General features: G+C 36.1%; 1 protein-coding gene across 1 annotated transcript in view; it reads right to left on the bottom strand.

Moving 5' to 3' along the window:
• HACD2 (3-hydroxyacyl-CoA dehydratase 2) overlaps positions 1-16,553 on the bottom strand; it is a 109,540-nt gene that overhangs the window by 36,588 nt on the left and 56,399 nt on the right. The window contains exon 4 of the mRNA XM_054575202.1: positions 335-423. Within this exon, the coding sequence (XP_054431177.1) occupies positions 335-423 (89 nt within the window). The remainder of the gene's footprint in view (positions 1-334; positions 424-16,553) is intronic.

Below are 16,553 nucleotides of genomic sequence, written 5' to 3'. Positions count from 1 at the left end.
AGATGTAAGTGTGCTGGACACAAACAAGATGCCAGAGGAATATAGCTGGTGTGCAGACTACATCCACACCACCCAAATCTCCAAGGGGTCAAAGACTGCAGAACTTTATCATTTAAAGTCTTTTAATTATTAGTCTTTTCTTTAACAACACTGCATATTTGGGGTATGTCTCCCACTAGTAAACCAATTGCAACAGTGACTATGAATTTTCTCTGGGCTATATTGATGTGACATGGAATTCCATCTTTAGCTATAACACACATATGAGAAAGAAAAGCTGACTAACATTTGTTAGTGCTAATATTATTTTATTTCAGTTTATATAAACACTTACCTCTTTGACACTGTGTGTTACTGCCCATATTAGAAAAACTCTTGACATCACTTGAAAAGAAGTCAGGACAACAGAAGATGGAACAATTCCTGAAAGAAATTTTAGGGTGGGTAAATAAATGTACTATACTAAGTTTCAACATGAAACAAATTTTCTAAAACATTCAAATTTTAATGTTTGGACACAAAACTATCTTGAACAATGGAAACTTATCTTTATTGTTGTACAGACTATGTTTTTCAATGTAGTAAACATTAAAGACTTTTCCTCCCTGAAAACAATAATATGGTTAATTACAATAGCAAACCATGGAATCTAGGTACCCTTCTTAAGCCTGACCAAGTGAAATATTTTTTACACTTATCATAAGGCAGAGAAAATAAAACCATTCCTTAACCTTTAAAATTAGACATTGAAAGTTCATTTACCATATTGGTTTCAAAAATGAATAGGCATCTGTGGAAGGGAAATCAACTGTATTTGTGTCCAATGAACACCGGAAGCTCCTGAATATTAGACTTGATATACTACCTAATGGTTAAGTTGGTAACTTTTATAATTCATTTGAAGATTTTGCCAATAAGCATAGCATAATCAAAGTTTATTATCTTTATAAACCATTTTTTCACCTTTTTTATTACAGTAAGCACTGGTACAATTATCCTCCCAATATCGTCAAGCTATAACACTGGAATTATCTTTAATTATTTTATATAATCATCAATTTCTTTGGCCTCCTCCTTCAATTCCTACCAACCACAATCTCTGTCTAGAAACCAGTGACCACCACTACATAAAATTCTTGCCTCCTTTAGGCCATCTTAGACCCAGCAATAAGCAGTACCTATAAACATCATTTTCTCTTTGTAACTTTACACTGGCAACAGGCTGCTATGAAAATAAAATCTAAAAGTAGAATTATAGGTATGCAATCCAGCAGTCCCGCCCCACCATTTCACTCTGGCCTTAATGCTGCAAGAACTAGACTTCCCAGCTTCCAGGGCCTCTCAAGTTGCACATGGGCCACGTCACACCTGCCAGGAAACCTCTCACCATCGTCACAGATTCTTCTGGCACTTTAAAACTCACCTCATCTACAGTACATTCACTGGACTATCCAAGACCAATTTCCAAGCCCTCTAAAATACACTCAAGACTTCTGAACATTCATGTAGTAGGACAAACTACAAATTGCCAAAAGGCTGTGTACAAATCAGATAGGGATAACTGCCTCTATAGGTTTGGTTATAAAAGGAAATCACTTTATATCTCATTAAGAAAAAGAGACTCTATATCCTATTAGAATGAGTTTCTTAAAGAGGATTTGGTCTTCAAGAGAGATGGTTTGGTTCCCAAAAGCAAGTAACGTGGATATGTTGAGCAATGCTTAGCAGATAAAGATGCTTAACAAATCTTTGTAAAATGAATGAAAGAAAAATATAACTGTACAGACATACAGATCAATGGAATAAAGTTAGGAGTCCAGAACTAAACCTTCACATTTACAGTTACATGATTTTCAACAAGGGTGCTAAGATAATTCAATGGAAAAATAGTTGTGTTTTTTTTTTTCTTTTTCAACAAATGGTGCTAGGACAATTGCATAGCCCCATGCAAAAGAATGGCGTTAGAGCACTTCCTTACATCATGTATAAAAATTAACTCAAAACCAACCAAAGTCCTAATGGAAGTGTTAAACTATAAAACTCTTGGAAGAAAACAGATGTAAGTAAACCTTGGTGATCTTAGGTTAGGCAATGGTTTATTAGGTATAATTCTAAAAGCACAAGAAAATATAAATAAATTGTACTTCATCAAAATCAAACTCGTGCTTTTAAGGACACCATCATGAAAATGAAAAGACAACCCACAAATAGGAGAAAATATCTGTAAATTAAGGACTTACATCCAAATTATATAAAGAATTCTTTAAAATTTTTATTTATTTTTAGAGAGAGGGGAAAAGAGGGATAAAGAGAGGGAGAGAAACATCGATGCACGAGGGATACATTGATTGGCCACCTCTTGCATGCCCCCACCCGGGGACCTGGCCTGCAACCCAGGAATCGAATCATAGCCCTTTGGTTCACAGGCCAACACTAATACACTGAACCACACCAGCCAAGGCAAGAATTCTTAAAAGTTAATGATGAAAAGACAAATAACCTAATTTAAAAAACAGGCAAAGGCTTTGAATAGAGACTTCCCCAAAGAATCTATGCACATGGCCATTAGTTATCAGGGAAATGCAAATCAAAACCATAATAATACACCCTTCACACCCACTAGGATGGCTACAGTCAAAAAGAGGAGAAGTGTTGATGAGGATATTGTGATACTGGAACACTCACACACTGCTGATGGGGTTAAAATGCTGTAGCCATTCTGGAAAACAGTCTGGTAGTGTCTCAAAGTGCTAAATGAAGAATTACTATGTGACCCAGCAATTCTACTCATAGATGTGCATATACCCAAAAGAAATGAAAACATATGTCACACAAAAACTTGTATATGAATGTTCACAGCAGTATTCACACTAGCCAGAGTTGAAATAACAAAAATGTCCAACAGATGAATGAATAAATAAAATGTGATATACCCACATATTAGAAATAAAAATGAAAATAAAAATAAATATTAAATAAAAAGAAATGAAGTACTGACACATACTACTGTACTGATGAACCTTGAAAATATTATGCTGAATGAAAAAGCCAGTGACAAAAGACCTCATGTTGCATGATTCAATTTACATGAAAAATTCAGAATAGGCAACCTATAGAGATAGAAAGTTGGTTACCTGAGTCTAGAAGGTTAGGAGGAAAATGGAGTGACTGCCAATGGGTATGGCATTTCTTATAACAGAGGCAAAGCCTATGTAATAACTGCATGTTTGGGATTTTAGAGACCCTTCAGTTTTTGCACAGCAAAATAAATTGCCAGTAATACAAAAAGGCAACCAACATAATGGGAGAAGGTATTTGCAAAGAACAACTCCAACAAGGGGTTAATATCCAAAATATAAAGAATTCATACAACTCAACACCAAATAAACAAACAATCCAATAAAAAATGGGCAGAGGACCTGAACAGACATTTCTCCCAACAAGACATAGAAATGGCCCACAGACATATGAAAAGATGCTCAACTTCATTAGTTATTAGGGAGCTACAAATAAAAAACAAAATGAAATGCCACCTCACACCTGTCAGAATGGTTATAATCAACAATACAGGTAATAAGTGTTGGAGAAGTTGTGGAGAAAAAGGAACCCTCATTCACTGCTGGTGGGAATGTGAACTTGTACAACCACTATGGAAAACAATATGGAGGTTCCTTAGTAAATTAAGAATAGAGTTACCTTATGACTCAGCAACTTCTCTTCTGGGTATTTACCCCCAAAATTAGAAAACATTTATTCACAAAGACATATGCACCCCTATGTTCATTGTAACATTATTCATGGCAACCAAGGCATGGAAACAGCCAAAGTGTCTTTCAGTATAAGACTGGATAAAGAGATAAAACATATATACAATGGAATACTGCTCAGCCATAAGAAAAGGTGAAATACTGCCATTTGTGACAATCTGGATGGATCCTGAGAATATCATGCTAAGTGAAATAAGTCAGACAGAGAAACTTAAGAACCATATGATATCACTTCTATGTGGGATATGAAATTGAAAGCAACAAATGAACAAACAAGAAAAACAAACAAAACTCAGAGACACAGACAACAGTATGGTGGCTACCAGAGGGAAGGGGTGGAGGGTATTAAAGAGTAAAGGGGGGTCAAATATGGTGATGGAAGGTGGTTTGACTTTGGGTCATGGGCACACAATGCAATAGGAAGATCATGCAGTATAGTAATGTACACGTGAAACCTATATAATCTTATTAACCAATGTTACCCCAATAAATTTAATAAAAATAAAAAAATAAAAATCATTCATTTATTAAGTGTGACTTTAGACAGGGATTTGGGAGGTCCGAATATTGCAATTTGGCTGAACACAGATTTATTACTTATTTCTTCTCTACTCTAAAGCTCTCTTTTCTAGGCAATATGAAATTATTATGAAGTCTCTCTGGAAAAATCCAGCCATTGTTAATAGAATGAGAATGGTTTGTATGAGATCAATGTAACCTGGCAGCCAGGGAGAATGGACTGGAATGCGCATGTGTGAACAATGACAACTTCACTGTACTAGTCAGTGGGGGGTGGTAGACGCCAATGAGTAACTATGTGTACTGTGTGGCCCTCGCATTCAAATTGACTGACCGAGTAATGACTCTCCATCAAATTTTGTGTTAAGCCTGAACATTCCTTCATGAAAACTATCCAATTGATTCAGAAGGCTTTTAGAGATGATGCAATAAATGCAGCACAAATAAAAGTGTGGCACAAACACTGCAAAGATGGTCAGGAATCTGTTGAAAACGGCCCACATTCTGAAAGGCCTGCAACAAGCAGAACACCTGAGAATGTTGAACATGTATGGGCTACAATCAACAAAAACTGGTGGCTGAGAGTGCAAGAACTAGAAGCTGATCTGGGGATTCCAAAATCTACCATGTCTGAGATTTTGATGCAGAATTTTGGCATGAAACATATCATGGCAAAATTTGTCCCATGGCTTCTGCTATTAGAGCCGAAGGAACATTGTGCTGCAGTTGCTAATGATTTGATTCAAACTGCTACAAATTAACCAGATTTCCTCAAGAAGGTCATAGCTTTGAAGGGGACTGAGGCATTACTGTCCTATGTACAATGTTTCTTGTATTTTCTTCAATAAATGTCTCTCTTTTTCATATTACATGCCTGGATACTTTCTGGACAGACCTCACATTTATCTTCTTTTTAAAAGTGCTAAAAAATTACCAGGTTATTTTTCCTAAAAATAAGTTTTAGTAACCAAGAACAAAGACTTAGTCTTTTGGTATTTCTCACCACTCTCTTCTTCTAAGTATATTTTAATGTTATTTTATACCTATCCTCTCTCCCCACATCCCTCTGGCAACCATCAGTTTGTTTTGTTTCTATGAGTCTGTTCTTGTTTTGTTTGTTCATTTATTTCTTTAGATCCCACAGATACAAATGAAATCAAACAGTATTTGTCTTTCTGTCTGACTTATTTCATTTAGCATTAATACCCTCAAGGTCTTTTCATGTTGTCACAAATGGTAAGATTTTATTTTTTACTGATGAGTAATGTTCTATTGTATATATGTACCATATCTTCTTTATCAGTTCATCTATCGATGGACACCTACACTGCCTCCATATATTGGATATTGTAAATAATGCTGCAATAAACAGAGGGGTGCACATATAGGGTAGGGCAAAAGTACGTTTACAGTTACAAGTACATGAAACAGTTTATTCTTGTATTATTATGTATTAATTACTGTATTATTTTCCATATGAACAACTATAAACCTACTTTTGCCCCACCTGGTATTTTTTTTTAATTAGTACTTTTGGGTTTTTCTTTTTTCTTTTTTTTTTTGATAAATAGCCAGAAGTAGAATTGTTGAGCCACATGGTAGTTCTATTTCTAAATTTTTAAAGGAATCTCCATACTGTTTTCAATAGTGCCTGCACCAATTTACATTCCTACCAACAGTGCTGAAGGTTCTTTTTTCTCCACTTCAGCACTAGCCAACACTTATTTGTTGACATTTTGATAACAACCATTCTGACCAGTATGAAGTGGTACTTCATTGTGGTTTTGATACACATCTCCCTCTTGATTAGTGATGTTAAGCATCTTTGCACATGCCTGTGGCCATCTGTATGTCTTCTTTGGAGAAACATCTATTTGTATCCTCTGCTCATTTTTTAATTGGATTTTTTTCAGATGTGGAGTTATATGAATTCCTTATATATTTTAGATTATTAACCCCTTATCAAATATATCATTTGTGAATATCTGCTCATTTAGTAGGCTGTCTTTTTGTTTTGTTGATTGTTCCTTTGCTGTACAGAAGCTTTTTAGTTTGATGTAGTCTATTTGTTTATTTTTGCTTTTGTTTTCCTTGCCTGAGGAGACATATCCAAAAAGATATTAGTAAAACTGACATCATAGAAGTTTACTACCTGTATTTCCTTCTATGAGTTTTATGGTTTTAAGTGTCAAATTTAAATCTTTAACCCATTTTGAGTTTACTCTTTTGTGCATCATGTAACAGAGTGGTCCAGTTTAAATTTTTTGCATGTGTTTGTTCATTTTTTCCAACACCACTTATTGAAGAGACTGTCATTTCTCCATTGTGTATTCTTGCTTCCTTTGTTGTAGACGAATTGACCATATAAATGCGAATTTATTTCTGGGCTCTCTATTTTGTTCCATTGATCTATGTATCTGTCTTTTGTGCCAGCACCATAGTGTTTTAATCATGGCTTTGTAATATAGTTTGAAATCGGGAAGCATTCAGTCTTGTTCTTTTCTCTCATTGTTGTGGATATTCAAAGTATTTTGCAGAATTTTTAGGATTACTTGTTCTAGTTCTGAGAAGAATATCATTGGTATTTTGATAGGGATTGCACTGAATATGTAGACTGCTTAGATTAATGTAGACATTTTAATGACATTAATCCTTAAGTATATATTTAAGTACAGTTCAATTCTATTGTTTATACTCTTTGTATTTTCCTTTTCTCACTTAACATTTCAGTATATAAGCATGACTGGTTTAATACACCCTCCACAGTAAATTTAAATCTTAATAAATTAGGGAATAAGAAACGAGTACATTTAAAACTTAAGGCCCTGTTCAGTGTAGCTCAGTTGGTTGGGTGTCATCCTGCAAAGCAAAAGGTTGCTGGTTTGATTCCTGGCCAGGGCACATGGTTGGGGTGTGTACAAGAGGCAACCGATCAATGTTTCTTTCTCACATTGATTGTTTCTCTTTCTCCCTCCTTTCCCCTCTCTGGAAAAATAAATAAATAAATAAATAAATAAATAATCAATTAATCAATCAATCTTTTTAAAAAAACAATCTAAAACTTAAGTTAGGAAACAAAAAGTTGATTAATGTTTTCTAATTTGGTTGAGATACAGTAATGTTTCTGGCTTTGCCTGTAGGTGCTCTTGCATTGCCTATTCAGGGAAACTGCCTAGTTAGGCCATCAGGTTTTACCCAATTGATATCATTCATGCCAATTCTCACTCAGTTTCTAAGGCATATGAACCTACCTTACCCAGTCACATAGTCAACAGCAGTTCAGACCCTAGCTTGACAACCCAATCTCCAAATGGCTGCTCTACTGGACCTGTCAAGAGGCCAGCAGAGAAAAGGGACCCTTATGTAAGAAAAACTATCTGAAGGCCAGAAGCTCCAAGTTTATCCTGGAGTCAAGCCGGACAAACAACAGATAGCCACACAGGTGGACCATCTTATCTAGCTATAAACAGAACTGGCATCACCGAGTTGGGTTTATTGTTTTATCAGGTAGATTTCATAAGACATTGTTAAAAATTATCTTATTTACCATAGAAATGATATGCAGTGTAATATCCACCCTTTCACTCAATGTTCACTATATAAAGTCCCAAGTGGGAGATTTGTTTTAGAATTTAATGTTAAGAAATACTTGCTCCTCTCCAATGAAAGGCATTACAAAAATCAGCTGTCCTTTTCAACTTGGTAGTGACAAAATTTAAAGCCACATGTGAAGCATGCTAAATTATTTTATTTTGTATATGTGACCATAAATCCTTATAGAATGAGGTGTATAGATAGATCAGACAGGCCAGGCAGATTTTCTTTTCTAGACTCCCATAGTCAAGTCTACTATTTACATTTATTATGCCATTATCCCTTCTTTGAACACAATGACATAGAATGTTAAAAGTACCCGCACTCAAAGTTTTTTGTTAATTACTTAAATTGGTTGTTTTCAGATAACAAAAGAGATTCTGAAATCTTATCAGTGAGCTAGATCAACATTCATTCACAAAAGATTTACTAGGCATCTATTATTTATTAATTTAATTCAAAAAATATCTTTGGAGTACCTACTCCATGCCATACCAAGCACTGTTCTCAGTGCTGGGGATCTAACCATGAAGGAGACAGTGCTCCTACCCTCACAAACTTATATTCTCAGGCTATAACTGATTTGCTTTGGGATAACTCTTATTTTTAGGACTTCTTCCTCAAGATGGTGCAAGACTTCTAAACATTTGTAAACAGGGACTAGCAAGATTACCTCTTGGTTTCAGAAAGATACCTGTCAGCAGTGTAAATCTTTGGCAGCGTGAGGTTATAACTTGAGAAATAATATGGGAATTTATGTTGAAAGGGCAATGAGCTTTTGAAGCAAAACATGAGCAGATAAAAGAAATATGCATGTGTGTATGTGTGTATAACAAAAGCTGTATAAAGTGAATCTGGCAATTGGTATCTTATTTCCCCAGAACCAGGGTAGTCTGAGGACTCCCCAGATGGCTGAGTCCTGCAAGGCCAGGCAGCACTGGAAATCTTCCCTACCTGACGCAGCCCTCACACAGACCAAAAGAGTGGGCTTGGGAGATTGACTATATATGACAAAGACCAGGTTGAAAGTTAGGTACAGGAATGGCAACACAGGGAGGGAGCAGAGTAAGATAGTGTTCAGATGGACCCTACAATCAGCAAAGGGGCCAACCATCAAGGAATACATGGGTAATGGAGGCCAGACCACAGCAAGGAAGGAGATACAAAGTTGGTCTCAGAAATTAAACCAAATGGTGGCAAGTAAAATCAGAATCTCCCTTCCTTCCCAAATACAGGATCCACTGAAATGAAATTACCAAATTCAAAAACAACAGAAATCACCAGCACAACCGAAAAGAAATGGGGTACAACTTTATGCCATATATTTTTAAAAGTGCTAACCAAGAGAGGAAAGATTATCGCACACCTCTTATTCTAACTCCATCCCCCAAAAGTAAATCAATAAAATCTGGAAAATTTTCAATATTAGGACCAGGTTTAGAGAGAACTATAAATTTATGACTGGAGTGTGACAAATATGGAGAGTGATGAAGATATAGGGAGAAGTGACTACCCAGAAGCCATCTCATCAAGGTCAAGTTTTTCAGGCCCTACAGAGTTGGAGGACTGGTACAAAGTTCCCTATGGGAATGAGATATACTTTCTACAGGATTCAGGAACCCAGGATGGAGCAACTAAATCTCAGAAGAGAAAGAGCTCACATGTTTTTACATAATTCATTTACACTGTTCAAAATTTTAAAAGTATAAAAAACATATGGAGAAAAGTCTTCCCACCAATCCCATCCTGCTACCACTCAGGTGCCTTTCCCATAGGTAATCAATTATTATTTCCTTGTCTATCATTCCAGGTCTATATTTTAGATATATAACAGCAAATATGTAAGTGAATGTATAAAGATGTATTTACATACATTTTCCTCAATTTATACATAATAGCAGTATTTTATACACGGTTCTCTAGCTTGCTTTTCTTCCCTAAAAAAGATCCCAAAGATCTTTTTATACCAATACATATATACATTGTTTTAATTACTGAAGCTTTATGTTTTAGTATCTGCATTTTCCCAAGTTCTACCCCATGCCCTCAATGTGTAGAAAAATATATAAAACAGAAAAACCCCAATCCTTAAACTGTAGCTCACAGAGGAAAACATTTAAATCTTAAATATTGTGGAAATGCAGTCAGGGAGAATTCAGTAACATCTATAGCAGAGCAAATAAAATGGCTGTATACTTTAGTAAGGTGAAAAGGAAAAAGGAAAAACAACCATACATACATAATGCAAGAAAAAAATTAAAGCATCTAGGGGAAAGCCGAATATTAAAGCAACTGGAAGGAAGATAATAATTATGAAAAATAAAGACAGTCCAACACAGGGATAGCGCTTATCCCCAAAGTAGAGAATCCAATACATGGAACAGCAAATGTATTCAAGGGTATAATCCAAGAAATGAAAGAATTCAATTTGTACTGAAAGAATACACTGTGTTCCAGAAAACAAGTGATACTAAATGCGTAAAAACCAAAAAATTTCTTGGTTACAAAAACATCTCATGAGTCCAGACAAAAAACCAAGTTACCTACAAAGTGGCAAGAAAATCAGCCTGGCTTCAGACTTCTCCACAGCAACATCCAATGTCAGAACACAATGAAGCAACACTATAAAGGTTGAAGGGAGAGAAAGTATGTTCAAGAATATTATACCCAACCAAGATAGCATTCTAGTGTAATGACAAAAGGTAAACATCACTAAATACTGAAAGAGATTGTCACATAATGCCTATGCGACTGACCTTCTTGAGAAACACCTTCTCTCAGACATTCAGTCAAACAAGAGATACATCAAAATAAAGAATTCAGGAATGGAGAAATCATGGTAAAAGGGCCTATAGTAGGCAACGAATCCATTCAAATATATCACTAAGATTTAAGAATTACAGTAATTATGGTCATAGAACATATTGTAAATGTTTATAAACCACAATACTAAATTAATAATATAATTTAAAAAATGGGAGTCAGGGAAAAGGAGGTTTAAGGAGAAGTGACAATACTAATTTCCTTAATAGAATTGAGATATTGCTGAAAACTGAAATATAGCTGAATTCTAAGCTAAATTTTTCATAATCATTTTGTTAAAGGGACCTTTTAATAAATAATATTTATCTCATGGTAAAAACAATTTTTATAATTTATTTATTTTTAAAAATTCTCACCTGAGGATGTGTTTATTGATTTTAGAGAGAGCATAAGAGAGACATCAATTTGAGAGAGAAACATCAATTGGCTGCCTCCCAAATGGGCTCCGACCCAGGATTGAACCTGCAACCTCTTTGGTGTATGGGACAATGTTCCAACCAAATGACCCAGCCAGGGCCAATTCATTTTTATTGCACTCTGACAAAAAAATTTGTGTACTACACTGAGTGCAATAGCAAAATTATGGCATTTATATAAGCTCTGGATTTAAGGTTAGCATTTTTTTAAATTTTTTCAAATACATTTGTCTTCATTTACCTGCCACCATTTTCCCCTGGCCCACCCATTCCCACCTCTCCACCTCTATCCTTCCCCACCTTGTTTTCATCCATGTGTCTTCCTTCACACCTGTTTCTTGATCTGACCCTTCCTCTCCCCTCCCTGCTACTCCCCCTCCTTCTCTCACAGTCGGTTTCTTCTTTCTTTCAATGTTGCTGGTATTATTTTCCTTGCTTGCTTTCTTTGCTGATTAGGTTCCACTTACAGGTAAGATCATATGGTATTTGTCTTTCACTGCCTAGCTTATTTCACTCAGCATAATGCTCTCCAGTTCCATCCATGCTGTCGCGAAGGGTAGTAGCTCTTTCTTTCTTCCTGCTGCATAGTATTCCATTGTGTAAATGTACCATAGATTTTTGATCCACTCATTTACTGATGGGCGCTTAGGTCGCTTCTAGCACTTGGCTATTGTAAATTGTGCTGCTATGAACATTGGGGTGCATAGGTCCTTTTGAATTGGTGTTTTGGGATTCTTAGGGTATAATCCCAGCAGTGGAATTGCTGGGTCAAAAGGCAGTTTCATTTTTAGCTTTTTGAGGAAATTCCAAACTGTTTTCACAGTGGCTGCAACAGTCTGCATTCCCATCAACAGTGTACTAGGGTTCCCTTTTCTCCACAAGTTCACTAGTGCCTGTTGTTTGCTGACTTATTTATGATGGCCATTCTGACCTCACACTTCTGACCAAAGTGGTATCTCATTGTGGTTTTAATTTGCATTTCTCTGATGGCTATTGATCCTGAGCATCCTTTCATATGTTTCTGGGGCCTCTGTATCTCTTCCCTGGAGAGCTGTCTGTTCAGGTCCTTTGCCCATTTGTTAATAGGATTGTTTGTCTTCTTGAAGTAGAGTTGTGTGAGTTCTTTATATGTTTTGGAGATCAAATCCCTATCTGAGGTATCATTGGCAAATCTATTTTCCCATACGACTGGCTCCCTTTTCATTTTGCTGATATTTTCTTTAGCTGTGCAAAAGTTCCTTATTTTGATGAAGTCCCATTTGTTTATTTTTTCCTTTATGTCCCCTGTTCTAGGGGACCTAACACTAAAAATACTGCTACATGGGATATCTGAGAGTTTCCTGCCTATGCTCTCCTCTAGGACTTTTATGGTGTCGCAACTTGCATTTAAGTCTTTTATCCATCTTGTGTTCATTTTTGTGTATGGTGTAAGTGGGTGATCAAATTTCAATTTTTTGCATGTAGCTGTCTAGCTCTCCCAACAGCATTTGTTGCAGAAGCTATTTTTACTCCATTTTATGCTTCTGCACCCTTTGTCGAATTGACCACAGAGACATGGACTTATTTCTGGGCTCTCTATTCTGTTCCATTGATCTATGTGTCTCTTTTTATGCCAGTGCCAGACTGTATTGATTACAGTGGCCTGGTAATATAGTTTGATGTCAGCTACTCTGATCCGTCCAACTGTTTTTCTTCCTCAAAATTGTGGCTATTCAGGGTCATTTATGGTTCCATATACATTTTTGAAATGTTTGTTCTATGCCTGTGAAATACATCATTGTATTTTAACAGGGATTGCATTGAATCTGGAAATTGCTTTGGGTGCTATGGATATTTTGATGATGTTAATTCTTCCAATCCATGAACATGGAATGTGCTTCGATTTATTTGTGTTTTCCTTAATTTCTTTCTTCAGTGTTGTGTAGTTTTCTTCATACAGGTCTTTTATCTCCTTGGTTAAGTTTATTCCTAGGTATTTAATTTTTCTTGTTGCTATAGCAAAGGGGATTATATTTTCCTGATTTCTGATTCTGATATTTCATTTTGGGTTTACAAAAATGCCTTTGATTTCTGAATATTAACTTTGTATCTGCTGTTTTGCCAAATTCACTTATTAGGGTGAGTAGATTTTTGGTGGAGCCTATGGGGTTTTCCATGTATACTATCATGCCATCAGCAAACAATGATAGTTTTACTTCATCCTTTCCAACTTGGATGCCTTTTATTTCTTTTTCTTGTCTGATCACTGTGGCTAGGACTTCCAATACTATGTTGAATAGAAATTCAGTAAAAGCCGACATCCTTGTCTTGTTCCTGATTTTAGTGGGAAAGATTTTAGTTTCTGCCCATTGAGTATGAGGTTGGCTGTAGGTTTTTCATATACGGCCTTTATTATTTTAAGGTATGCTCCCTTTATTCCCACTTTGCTGAGTGTTTTTATCATAAATGGGTGCTGTACCTTATCGAAAGCTTTCTCTGCATCTATTGATATGATCATGTGGTTTTTGTCTTTCCTTTTGTTTATGTGATGTATCACATTTATTGATTTGCAAATACTGACCCATCCTTATGTGCCTGGGATGAATCCTACTTGGTCACGATGGATGATCTTTTTAATGTATTGCTGGATGTGGTTTACCAGTATTTCGTTGAGGATTTTAATGTCTATGTTCATCAGCCACATTGGCCTTTAGTTTCCTTTCTTGGTTGTGTCTTTATCTGGTTTTGGGATTAGGATGATGCTGGCCTCATAAAAAGAGTCTGGAAGTGTTCCCTCTTCTTGGATTTTTTGGAATAGTCTGAGGACAGGGGTTTGCTCTTCCTGAAATGTTTTGTAAAATTCTCCTGTGAAACCGTCTGGTCCAGGGCTTTTGTGTGCTGGGAGTTTTTTGATTACTGTTTCGATTGTACCAACTGTTATTGGTCTGTTCAGACTTTCTGCTGCTTCCTCATTCATTGTTGGAAGGTTATATTTTTCTAGAAATTTGTCCATTTCATCAAGGTTTTCAAACTTCTTGGCATATAATTCTTCATAGTAATTTCTTACAATCCTTTATATTTCTATGGTATCAGCTGTTATTTCTCCTCTTTCATTTTTGATATTACTTATTTCGGTCCTCTCCCTTTTCTTCTTGATGAGTTTGCTGGTAGGCTTGTCCGATTTTGCTTATCTTTGCAAAGAACCAGCTCCTGGATTCGTTGATCCTTTGAATTGTTCTTTTAGTCTCTTTGTCATTCAATTCTGCTCTGATCTTATTTCTTTTCTTCTACTCACTCTGGGCTTTGTTTGTTGTTGTTTCTCTAGTTCTTAAAGCTGGAGGGTTAGGTCATTTATTTGAAATGTTTCTATCATTTTTAGGTAAGCCTGTATTCCTATGAACTTCCCTCTCAGGACTGCCTTTGTTGCGTCCCATACGTTTTATACTCTTGTTTTTTCATTTTCATTTGTTTCCAGAAACTTTTTGATTTCTTCTCTTATCTCATTATCGACCCACTCATTGTTTAATAGTGTACTATTCAGTCTCCATGAGTTTGAATGTTTCTGAGTTTTTTCCTTGAGGATGTTTTCTAGTTTCAAGCCTTTGTGGTCCGAGAAAATGCTTGTTATGATTTCAATTTTCCTGAATTTGCTGAGGCTTGTTTTGTGTCTTATCATGTGGTCTATCTTTGAAAATGTTCCATGTGCATTTGAAAAGAATGTGCATTTTGCTTCTTGGGGATGAAAGGTTCTATATATGTCAGTTAAGTGCATTTGATCTAATGTATCATTCAGTTCCACCATATCCTTGTTTTGTTTGGAAGATCTATCCATTTTTAACAGTAGGGTGTTAAAATCCCCTACTATCAGTGTGTTACTGTCTATATCTTTCTTGAAGTCCCCCAAGATTTTCCTAATATATTTGGGTGCTCCTATGTTGGGTGCATATAGGTTTACAACATTTATGTCTTCTTGATGGATTCTTTGAGTATTATGAAGTGTCCTTCTGGGTCTCTTTTTATGGCCTTTGTTTTGAAATCTATTTTGTCTGATATAAGTATTGCTACCCCTGTTTTTTAATTCTGCCCATTTTCTTGGAATATTTTTTTCCATCCCTTTACTTTCAGTCTGTGTAGGTCCTTTGTTCTGAGGTGGGTCTCCTGTAGGCAGCATATGTGTGGGTCATGTTTTCTTATCTATTCAGCTACCCAGTGTCTTTTGATTGGGGCATTTAATCCATTTACATTTAAAGTTATTATTGATAGGAATTCATTTTTTCCTCTTGTTCTTGTGAAACACTTTCTCTCTCTTTTTCTTTATCTTCTTAAAGCAGTCCCGTTAGCATATCTTGTAGTGCTAGTTTGTTAGAGGTGTATCCTTTTAGCTTTCTTTAGTCTGGGAAACTCCTTACTTCGCCTTCCATTTTAATTGACAGGCTTGTGGGTTGAGTACTCTTAGCTGCAGGTTCTTTCTTTTATTTACTTGGAATATTTCCTGCCATTCCCCTGTGGCTTGTAGTGTTTCTGTTGAGAAGTCAGCTGCTAGGCGTATCGGGGCTCCCTTGTATGTTACTATCTGTTTCTCCCTTGGTGCCTTTAGGATTCTGTTTGTCTTTGAATTTTGCCACTTTAATTATGATATGTCTTGGAGTGGGCCTCCTTCAGTTCCTCTTGAATGGGCCCGTCTGTGCTTCCTAGACCTGTGTGACTTTTTCTCTCCTCAAATGAGGGAAGTTTTCCATCATGGCTTTTTTCAAACAGGTTCTCTATCCCTTGCTCCTCTTCTTCTCCTTCTGGAATCCCTATTATACCAATATTACTGTTTCAGGTTGTCGTAGAGTTCCCTAAACATCTCTTCATTCCTTTTTAGTCTTTTCATTTTCTTGCTCTTTCTGGGAGCTTTTTTCTACCTTATCCTCCAGCTCACTACTTCAATCCTCTGCTTCATCTAGCCTGATTTTGATTCTTTCAGAAATTGTATTCTTCATTTCCTCTTGCCTCTTATTGATATTTTCCATGCCTTTTTTTCATGCTGATATAGTTTGCAATAATTTCCTCATAGTTTCCCTGTACTTTTTTGGTAATTTTCTTTGAGCTCACTGAGCTTCCTCAGAACCATTATTTTGAACTCAGTATCTGATAGTTGACTTGTCTCCATTTCATTTAGTTCTCTTTTTGGGGATTCCTCCTTTCCCTTCTTTTGTGTGTGTGGGGGGGTTCTTTTTCTTCCCATTTATTGCGAGATTCTCTTTTTTTGCTTCTGCTTCTTAAATTGATCTGTCTTGACTTTCTGACTTTGTCGTGTGAACTTCTATGTAAGGAGACAACTTTTTTTTTCCTTTCTGGATCTGCCTGTGATGATGTCTGCTGTTGACCCCGTCTGATCTTAGGCAGTCTTTTAGAAATTTCCAGGAATCTACTGCCTGTGTCAGTCTTCTTCAGCTGTTAATCTAGTCAC

Source organism: Pteronotus mesoamericanus, unplaced genomic scaffold, assembly GCF_021234165.1.
Source record: "Pteronotus mesoamericanus isolate MK-2021 breed Mesoamerican mustached bat unplaced genomic scaffold, CSHL_Meso_final contig_27, whole genome shotgun sequence".
NCBI lineage: Eukaryota > Metazoa > Chordata > Mammalia > Chiroptera > Mormoopidae > Pteronotus > Pteronotus mesoamericanus.
This window is presented reverse-complemented; position numbering and strand designations above follow the sequence as displayed.